General features: G+C 47.1%; 1 protein-coding gene across 1 annotated transcript; it reads right to left on the reverse strand.

The window, feature by feature from the left end:
* Nucleotides 1-554: 554 nt before the first annotated feature.
* On the reverse strand, nucleotides 555-9,553 carry GNPDA2 (glucosamine-6-phosphate deaminase 2). Its single transcript, XM_032224723.1, has 7 exons — nucleotides 9,431-9,553; nucleotides 8,001-8,176; nucleotides 6,551-6,652; nucleotides 5,479-5,661; nucleotides 3,617-3,801; nucleotides 2,326-2,500; nucleotides 555-1,316 (listed from the first exon to the last, which is right to left on the reverse strand). Exons 2-7 carry the CDS (start codon nucleotides 8,122-8,124, stop codon nucleotides 1,255-1,257), a joined length of 831 nt encoding a protein of 276 aa, XP_032080614.1. The 5' UTR covers nucleotides 8,125-8,176; nucleotides 9,431-9,553; the 3' UTR covers nucleotides 555-1,254.
* Nucleotides 9,554-10,498: the final 945 nt, after the last annotated feature.

Consider the following 10,498-nt stretch of genomic DNA (forward strand, 5'->3'; position numbering starts at 1 on the left):
AGGAGATTGTTAAGAGTTGCACTTGGCATTCAATATATATACATTCCATTGGCGTTTCTGGCAAGAATAAGATTGCAAAACAGCCCGAATATTCCAACACACACCCCCACCCCCAACCCTTCAAAGGAGTGTTGTAGCAGAAATAAATATCCGTTTAAGATATATTTAAGATGGAAAGAAAAGAAAGAAGGGAAGTGGAAAGGAAGAAAGGACAAGGAAAGGAGAGGGGAAAGAGGGAGGGGGAGAAAAAAGGGGAGGGAAAAAGAGAAAGAAGAAAGTAAAAAAGGAAAGGGAGGGAGGGAGAGAAAAAGGGAGGGAAAGTGAGAAAGGAAAGAAGGAGGGGATTAGGAAGAAGGGACAAGGAAAGGGAGGGGAAAAGAAAGAAAAAAGGAAGGAAGGAAAAATGAGAAAGAAAAAGGGAAAAAAGAAAGAAGGAAAAGAAATGAAGAAGGGACAAGGAAAGGGAAGGAGAGAAAAAGGAGGAGGGGAAAAGAAAGAAGAAAAAGGGGAGGAAGGAAGGGAGAGAGAAAGAAAAAGGGAAGAAGAGAGGAAAAGAAAGCGGGAAAGGAAAGAAGGAAAAGAAAAAATGAAGGGAAAAGAAAACAAAAAGGAAGAAGAGAGCACAAGCTGTCTCTTCAGAAACTTTTCAAAAAAGTACAATTGCTTGTAAAACGGTTGCTGAGATATGGGTGTAAACATATCTAATTTGTAAAATCCCTGCTTCTCCGTTAACAATCCCTGTCCAGGGGCCAAGATCTAAAGCAGCAAAGGAATATTTTTATTCCAGTCCCAGAGCCAGAAGAAAGTCCAGATGGCCATAACAAGATTATCACAGCCGCCTTTCCACCTAAATTAAAAAATAAGGTGGAAGCGAAATTACACTGGTGCGGCTTCTCTTGGGGTCTTTTTTTTTAAACACATTCTGCAAAGACCCCCCCTTCCAGAACGTTAAATTCTCCCTCTGGGCATCTGGTTTAAGCGTCTCCTCTTTACCCTGAATTGTTGCATCGTTTCAGACCCTGTAAATATGCTGGGGAGAAAAAGGTTAAAAAGAAAAAAGGCTTTTGACAGTGTTGAGTGGAATGTTACACACACATATTTTGGACCGCGAGGAAAGCAAAACCACAAGCCCTGGGTTTCAAAAGACCCTCGGTTTTAGCCAACGTTCACCATTCTCCCTAGCAGTGGTGCTCCCCAAAACACACAAGCCAGGGTCCTCCGCACAACGACGCCGGTGTGGTCCTTCCTCTCCCATCAATTTTGCTCTTTCATGCTGCGTAGAGGTTCCACCAGCTTGTTATGCACGTGCATTAAACCTTGAGGATAAAAGGAAAAAACAAAACCGAATCTCCCATTAGTCATATTGCTAGTTAACATTATTTCATTCATTGCACGTAATACGACTTGAGCCCAAAACGTACATCGCTAAGCGAGACATTGGTTAAGCGAGTCTTTCGCCTTTCTGCGCCATACTGGTTGTTAAGTGGATCCCTGCGGTTTTTAAGTCAGTCACACAGTTCTTAAGTGAGTCTGGCTTTCCTCATTGGAAGGGAAGGTTGCATACGTAAGTCACATGACCATGGGCACGCGGCAACGGTCGTAAGTGTGAAAAACGGTGCTAAGTCAAATACGGAAAGTCCCTGAAATACTGTCAATACTTACTTATTTTCTCGAGATCAGTGTTTCTCAACCTATCAAGAGCCGAGGTGGCGCAGTGGTTAGGGTGCAGTACTGCAGGCCACTTCAGCTGACTGCTATCTGCAGTTTGGCGGTTCAAATCTCACCGGCTCAAGGTTGACTCAGCCTTCCATCCTTCCGAGGTAGGTGAAATGAGGACCTGGATTGTTGTTGGGGGCAATATGCTGACTCATATACCGCTTCATAGGGCTTTCAGCCCTCTCTAAGCGGTTTACAAAGTCTAACTGCTATTGCTATTGCTAACCTTGGCAACTTGAAGATGTCTGGACTTCAACTCCCAGAATAGCAATAGCAGTTAGACTTATATACCGCTTCATAGGGCTTTCAGCCCTCTCTAAGCGGTTTACAGAGTCAGCATATTGCCCCCAACAACAATCCGGGTCCTCATTTTACCCACCTCGGAAGGATGGAAGGCTGAGTCAACCTTGAGCCTGGTGGGATTTGAACAGCCAAACTGCAGAACTAGCAGTCAGCTGAAGTAGCCTGCAGTGCTGCGCTCTAACCACTGCGCCACCTCGGCATTCGCTGGCTAGGGAATTCTGGGAGTTGAAATCCGGACATCTTCGAGTTGCCAAGGTTGAGAAGCATTGCACCCATACCCAGCTCCTCCAAGAGGACAACACTCACCTTTGAAATACTTCACCGTTTTAACCCGGAGTTCTAACGTGGCGTCTTCGTCGCAGACGAAGATCGTATGGGGGTGCTGTTGAAAGGCAGACACCGTCCACATGTGGTTGACCCCTTCCTCGATCGCCTTGTATAAGGCGAAGGCTTTGTGTGCCCCCGTGATGAGGATCATGACCTGGGAGACGAACGGAGCAGAGTCAAGGAGATGCCTATGAAAGCAGCACCCTCAATCGCAACAGAAGATATACTAAGCCCAGAGGTGTCCAACCTTGGCAACTTCGAAGACTTGTGGACTTCCAACTCCCAGGAATTCTGGGAGTTGAAGTCCACAAGTCACAAAGGAAGCCATATGGTTCCCCGACCTCTGACATAGAGATTTAGTATTGAACTAAATCTGGTGCTGCAGTGGCCTAGAGGTGGAGCTCTCGCCTCGCCCATCAGGAGGCTGTGGGTTCGAGCCTAGGGAGAGGCAGATATTCCTCTCTCTGGGCACAATGAGAATATCTCCGCTGAACTGTTCTCACCGAGGCTTCCCAAAAGCGGGCAGCAAACGCCTGGTCTCAACAAAAAACCCTTTTATTAATTGACGGTGAACTCTGCTCATTCACATCCAGCAAAGTTTTCCAAGGGAGGATTTACAGTCACAGACCTTATCTGGCTTGGAGAGCTGCCAGGCCGAGATCTGCAAAACTTGGCAAGGAGTCTCGGAGTCACAAACCAATTAAGCGAACTAATTGTCTCTTGCAAACTCCACTCCCCTTTCGCTCCTCCCTTTATTTCCTCTGGGAAGGGCCATTCACCGCCCACCTGTGGCCTTACTCACAAGTCCACCCCTGTTCTTTAGCTGTTCCTTTCATCTGGCAGCTCTGCGCATGCACACACTGGGAACAGGCTCCAGCTGTTCTTCTGCCTCACTGATATCCAACTCCGAAGGCAGCCGATAACTGGCATATGGCTCTGGCCCCCCTCTCTGCCTCTGACACAGAGCCCTCACCCGAGCCTTCCCCAGACTCCCAGGACCGGCCCATGTTCCTCCCCAACCTACTCACTGTCCGACTCTGCTGCCAGCTCTGCTGGCCACAAGGTGAACAAAACTCCACATTGGTGACAGGGAAGGGCATCCGGCCATTAAAACACTCTGCTAGCTCCATTTCATTGCCCAGACTCCACCCCGGGGTCGTTAAATGGCGATTTATAATACACTAATTCTAAAGGACGTGACTTACATTGCACTCCAGTTTTCGGATACATTAAAGAAAAAAATGCAAGTATAAAGACGTTATGTTCTTACTTCCCGCGCATCCATGACTGTTCCCACGCCAACTGTCAACGCCATAGTTGGAACCTTCGATAAATCGCCGTCGAAGTATTTTGCGTTCGCCAGGATGGTGTCCATGGCGAGCGTTTTCAATCTCGTTCTCGACACCAAACTGGATCCCGGCTCGTTGAAAGCGATGTGACCATCTGGACCAATTCCTTGGGGGGAAAAAACCACAAACGACAAAACCACACCCTTGATTGTGAACACTCTCGATACAGGGAGTCCTCGACTTACGACCCACAACGCAGCCCAAAATTTCCGGCGCTAAGCAAGACCATTGGTTAAGTGAGGCCTGCCCAGTTTTCTTAACCGCCGTTGTTAAGTGGATTGCTGCGATGTGTTAAGTGAGTAACCTGTTTTGTTCAGGGAATCTGGCTTCCCCAACTTTGCTGGTCATGGGACCCCCCCCCCCGGGACGCTGCAACCGTCGTAAATATGAGTCAGTTGCCAAGCCTCTGAATTCTGATCATGTGGCCGTGCCAACCTCACAAAAATCATGTGAATAACAATGCTAAGTCACTTTTTGTGGCATCATTGTAACTTTGAACCATCACGAAATCAAGGTGGCCTAGAGGTGGAGCTCTCGCCTCACAATCAGGAGGCTGTGAGTTCGATGCTAGGTAGAGGCAGAAATTTCTCTCTCTGGGCATAATGAGAATATATTGAATTGAATTTTCTTAAAAACGTCATTGTTAATTCTAATTGGGTTTGCTTGGGATATTCTATTTAATTCTTTTTAACTTCTGTAATATGAGTTTTTTTAATGTTGTACGCCGCCCTAAGTCCTTGGGAGAAGGGCGGCATATAAATCTAATAAACCAAACCAATATCTGCTGAACAAAACTCCACATTGGCAACAGGGAAGGGCATCTGGCCATTAAATCTTGTTATTGTTGTTAGTTGCGAAGTCGTGTCCAACACATCGCGAACCCATGGAGAACCTTCCTCCAGGCCTTCCTGTCTTCTCCCATCCTCTGGAGTCCATTTAAGCTCACGCCAGCTGCTTCAGTGACTCCATCCATCCACCTCCTTCTCTGTTGTCCCCTCCTTCTTCTTTTGCCCTCCATCGTTCCCTTCATGAGGCTCTTCTCCAGGGAGTCCTTCTTCCTTCTCATCAGGTGGCCAAAGTCTTTGAGTTCCCTCTTCGGGATCTGGCCTTCTAAAGAGCAGCCAGGTTTGATCTCCTCTAGGACTGACCGGTTGGATGGCCTTGCAGTCCAAGGGACTCAGTGCAGGAGTCTTCTTCTCCAGCACCAGAGTTCAAAGGCCTCCATTCTTTGGCGCTCAGCCTTCCTTATGGTCCAACCTTCACAGCCATCTGTTGCAACTGGGAAAACCACAGCCTTCAATAGACGCACTTTTGTTGGCAGGGGGATGTCTCTGCTTTTTAGGATGCTGTCTAGATTTGCCATAGTTTTCCTCCCCAGGAGCAAGCCTCTTTTGATTTCTTGGCTGCCATCCCCATCTTGGAGCCCAGGAAAATAAAATCTCTCACCACCTCCATTTCTTCCCCATCTATTTGCCAGGGTTTGAGAGGGCCGGATGCCATGATCTTAGTTTTCTTAATGTTGAGTTTCAAGCCAACTTCTGTACTCTCCTCCTTCACCCGCATCCAGAGGCTTAGCGCGGGGCAAACTGACTTGACAAGTGTCTCACTTAGCAACATAAAACACTGGCTCAAGTCTGGCCATAAGTCTTAAGACTACCCTGCATTATTTTATTCCTCATTGAATGATAACTTAAATAGCACCTTCTGCTAATTGGATTACTCACTAATACTTTCCATTTTATTTTTAATTTTTTTTTGCTTAATAACTTCCCCAAAAACTCACCTCCAACAAACAGCTCAATCCCTCCAGCTTCTTCTATTTTCTTTTCAAAGGCTTCGCACTCGGCTTTCAGATCCGGCGCGTTCCCGTCGAGAATGTGAGCGTGGTTTGGATCTATATCAATGTGCTTAAAGAAATTGTTCCACATGTAAGAATGGTAGCTCTCTGGATGATCCCTGGGAAGCCCTGGAACCAAAGCAGACCAGTTTAATTTCCTGGAACTCAAAAATAATAATAATAATAATTAAAGGGACGTGGAATGGATTGAAGCATGCAACTCTGTCCCATGTTGAATGAACGCCGGTATTTGGGGAAGGATTTGGGTCTGGCTAGCCTAGGGAAATGGGACGCAGTGGCTAAGACGCTGAGTTTCTCGATCAAAAAAGGTCGGCTGTTCGGCGGTTCGAATCCCTAGCGCCGCGTAACGGAGGGAGCTCCCATGACTTGTCCCAGCTTCTGCCAACCTAGCAGTTCGAAAGCACCGTAAAAATTGCAAGTAGAAAAATAGGAACCACCTTTGGTGGGAAGGGAACAGTGTTCCGTGCGCCTTCGGGAGCTGAGTCATGCCGGCCACATGACCACGGAGACGTCTTCGGACAGCGCTGGCTCTTCGGCTTTGGAACGGAGATGAGCACCACCCCCTAGAGTCAGGAACGACTAGCACATATGTGCAAGAGGAAACTTTACTTTTAACTTTTTTAGTTTAGGGAAAAGAAAGACTAGGAGGGACATGATAGCAGTATTCTAATATTTGAGGGGCTGTCACAAAGAGGAGAGGATGAACCTATTTTCCAAAGCACCAGAAAGCAAGACAAGAAACCATGGATTGAAACTCATCAAGGAGAGAAGCAACTTAGAACTGAGGAGAAATTTCCTGACAGTGAGAACAATTAACCAGCGGAACAGCTTGCCACCAGAAGCTGTGGCTGCTCCATCCCTGGAGGTTTTTAAGAAGAGGCTGGACAGACACTTGACTGAAGTGGTCGAGTGTAACCTGCTTGAGTAGGGGGCCGGACTAGAAGACCTCCAAGGTCCCCCCCAATCCTGATTCTGACAGACAACAACAGCAACTTACCTACGTATTCATCCATGTTGAATGTCTTCACATATTTAAAAGAGAGATCTCCCCTTTTGTGATAGTCTATCAGCTTCCGGTAGCATCCCAAGGGTGTACTTCCTGCGTCAAGCAAATGGTTTCATTACGCACTAAGAAGAATATTTTGCAATTCGAATTGCAAAAGATGGGTCGATCGCAAGTCCGCTTATAATTACTGTATTTTTTTCCATTTTTATTCGGAGTATAAAACTGTCCTCGTGTCTAGTTGTTCTGGCGTGCTGTGCCCTATAGCAGAGATGCCGAACCTTTTTGCAAACACGTGCCAAAATTTTGCATGCATGCTCGACGGTGCGCTCCCATGCCCCACACCCACAACGCAATGCTCCCCGCCCACTTGTGCATGCCCAAGGGGATCAGTTTTTGGCTTCCAGGGGGCCGGGAAAAGTTTCCAAACTTCCAGTTGGCCCGTTAGGCCCGTTTTTATGCCCTTCACAGGCTCCGGAGGCTTTCCCGAAGTCTGGGGAGGGCGAAAACAGCCTCCCCCAGCCCTCCAGGTGGCCGAAAATCACACTTGCCATGATTTGTTTAGCAGATTGATGGCTTTCGGGGTGGAAACTGTCCTTTGTCCATGTAAGTAGCATTTAAAACATTTAGGAAATAGGGTAACCACCGTCCATGAACCCATAAAGAGATCCAATTCGCCGCTAGATTCTTCTGTTCTTTGGTTTCAATTAGCTTAAATTTTTATGCGGACCGTGTCTCTCTGAGTAATAAAATCACCTTACCAGCTGGAAACACTCATGCCATTCTTAGGGGCAACCTGCAGTTTCGGTTAGCTTACAGCTAATCCAGAAGTCACTGGCAAAGGAGGTTAAATTCCAACCCCCCAGGGACTTTGCGAACGTCTCTGGGGTCACTGGATCTCCTCCTACCTTTCCTTCGGAATAGAGGAATTTCAGGAATAGCCTGAAAATCCGTCTTCTCACTGCTAAGCCCCACCTTCTTTCGGGGTGGAAACTGTCCTTGTGCCTAGTTGTTCTGGTGCGCAGTGCCCTATAGCGTCGTTTTGAGGGGAGAAGTTGAAACAATTGACATCCAGGATGCGAGGGGGTCTGTAGATATTTTCATAGCCCTCGTTCCGACAGGCGTAGTATACAGATAACTCACTGGAAGGACCTGTATACTGCATGAATCGACGCATGATCCAATTCCTAAATTTAATCCAGATTTTTACTCAGGAGAGAAAAGCACCAGGTGAGTGAAACTTAGCCACTAAACCCAAGTAAACCATTAATTCCTCCTTATCTTCAAGAGCAGTGTTTCTCAACCTTGGCAACTTGAAGATGTCCGGACTTCCACTCCCAGAATTCCCCAGCCAGACATCTTCAAGTTGCCAAGGTTGAGAAACACTGTTCAAGAGCAAAAATATAGAACAGAGACAGACAGACAGACAGACAAAGGGACTCACCTGTCGGTAATCCAAGGGTGAAATATCGGCTTTCGTTGGGTTTGAACTGAATGATGCAGTTGCAGATATATTTTGCGGCCCATTCGCTGGCCAAATCATAGTTTTCTAGGATTACGAGCCTCATGCTCTTGTGAAACAGCCGTCCCGAAGCAACACACACAAACACAGAATGGAAGCTGTGGGAGAAACCAAGCCAGGCGGTTATTCAAGCAAGCATGTTTTGGCAGAGACAATACTGCTGTTGGGACCTGTCGGACACTGGGCCCACCGGCGGCCGACTCTGCAGAGCTGGCTGGAGAATTCTGGGAGTTGAAGTCCACAAGTGTTAAAGTTGCCAAGTTTGGGAACCACTGCCCTAGAACAAAACAGAAGCTTCATATGGATGACGTGTGAATTTCCTTCCTCTTTTTAGCAATAAATATCACGTTTTAAAAGGCTGCAGCTTTTGTAACAGAATAGAAACATACCAGAAGGGATACAGACTTCAAACTAGATTATTGCTGAAAAAGGAAGAGAGAGAAAAAAAACCACACCTTCCATGGCCATCTACATCAACCTCTGTCAAAAAATACCATGGCACTCACTGCAGGAAAAGGTAATTCATCCAGAGTCGGAAGGGACCTTGGAGGTCATCTAGTTCAACCCCCCTGCCCAAGCAGGAGAGACCCTGCACCGTTTCCGACAGAGGACAGCTCAAGTCTCTTCTTGAAAGCCTCCAGGGATGGTAAATTAATTAACAGAGTTGGAAGGGACCTTGGAGGTCATCTAGTCCAACCCCCTGCCCAAGCAGGAGATCCTACACCATTTCTGACAGGTAGCAATCCAGTCTCTTCTTGAAAGCCTCCAGCCATGAAGCTCCCACAACTTCTGAATAACAGAACGACAGAGTTGGAAGGGACCTTGGAGGTCATCTAGTCCAACCCCCATGCCCAAGCAGAAGACCATTTCTGACACAGGGCAGTCCAACCCCTTCTTGAAACCTTCCAGGGATGAAGCTGCCACCAGTTTCAGAAGTCAACTTCTGTTCCATGGGTGGATTGTTCTCACTGTCGGAAAATTCCTCCTTGGGTCCAGGTTGAATCTCTCTTTGGTTAGTTTCCATCCATTGCTTCTTGTCCTACCCTTCAGCTGCTTTGGGAAATAGCTTGACCCCCACCCACCCCACTCCTCTCTCTGGCAGCCCCTCAAATATTGGACCACTGCTATCCTGTCTCCCCTGGTCGTTCTCTTCACTAAATCCAGCCATGCCCGGTTTCTGCAGCCCTTCATCCATTGACCCACCTACCCACCCACCCACTCACCAAGCCCCCAGCCAGGATTTCCAAGCTTCTCCGCCCGCATTAAGGATGCTTATAAAAGCCCAGTCACGCTCTCACCACTCCACCCCAATAGAAAAAACCCCGCAGCCCCACTGCCTCTCCAAGGCTCACCTGCCCGGGGAAATCCTGCAAGGGAGGGCGGGGGGGGGGGCAAGACTTCCGGGATGAGCCTCGCCCACTCCAGCTCCTCCGCCCCGCGCAAGTCGAAGGGGCTGCGCTGCGCTCCGCGAGGGTAGGAAGAAAGGAGCGCCGAAGGAGCCAGCGCGCGTGCGCGGGACGGGACAGCGACTCTCGCTTAGGAGCGTTTGACTGGGCTTTTAGGAGGCGGTTGCGGGGCTCATTGGGGAGAGGGGGGGGGGAAGGAGATGGGAGTGAGAAAGAACGGAAAGGAGGGAAGGAGGAAAAATGGAAGAAAGGAAAAGGCAGGAAGAGAAAGGTAAGGAGGAGAAAAGGAAGGGAATAAAAGGTAAGGAGGAAAAATGGAAGAAAAGGGAAAGTTAGGAAGAGAAAGGAGAAGGAAGGAGGCAAGAATCGAAGGGAGAAAATTAAAGGAAAAGTTAGGGAGGGAGGAAAAACATAAGATGAAGGAAGGAGAAAGGGAGAAAGAGGAAGAGAATAAATAGATAGGTAGGTAGATACGTAAATGGGTAGACATTCAGACAGTTAGATAGATGATGGGTGGATGAAGGATGGATGGATGATATAGATGATGGATGATAGATGGATGCATGGATAATAGATATGGATGATAGATTGATTGATTGGTAGGTAGGTAGGTGGGTAGTGAGTAGATGGGTATGTAGGTAGACAGATGATTGATAGATGGATGGATGATAGGAAGGTAGGAAGGTAGGTAAATAGGGGGTAGAAAGGTAAATTGATGGATGGTAGGTAGATAGGTACGTAGATAGATAGATGATAGATAGATAGATAGATAGATAGATAGATAGATAGATAGATGATCAATAGATGACAGATAGCCAGATAGATAGCCAGATAGATAGATAGCCAGATAGATAGATAGATAGATAGATAGATAGATAGATAGATAGATAGATAGATAGCCAGATAGATAGATAGATAGATAGATAGATGATAGAGATATAGATATAGATAGATAGATAGATAGATAGATAGATAGATAGATAGATAGATAGATAGATAGATAGATATAAATAG

This window comes from Thamnophis elegans, chromosome 9 (genome assembly GCF_009769535.1).
Source record: "Thamnophis elegans isolate rThaEle1 chromosome 9, rThaEle1.pri, whole genome shotgun sequence".
Taxonomy (NCBI): Eukaryota; Metazoa; Chordata; class Lepidosauria; order Squamata; family Colubridae; genus Thamnophis; species Thamnophis elegans.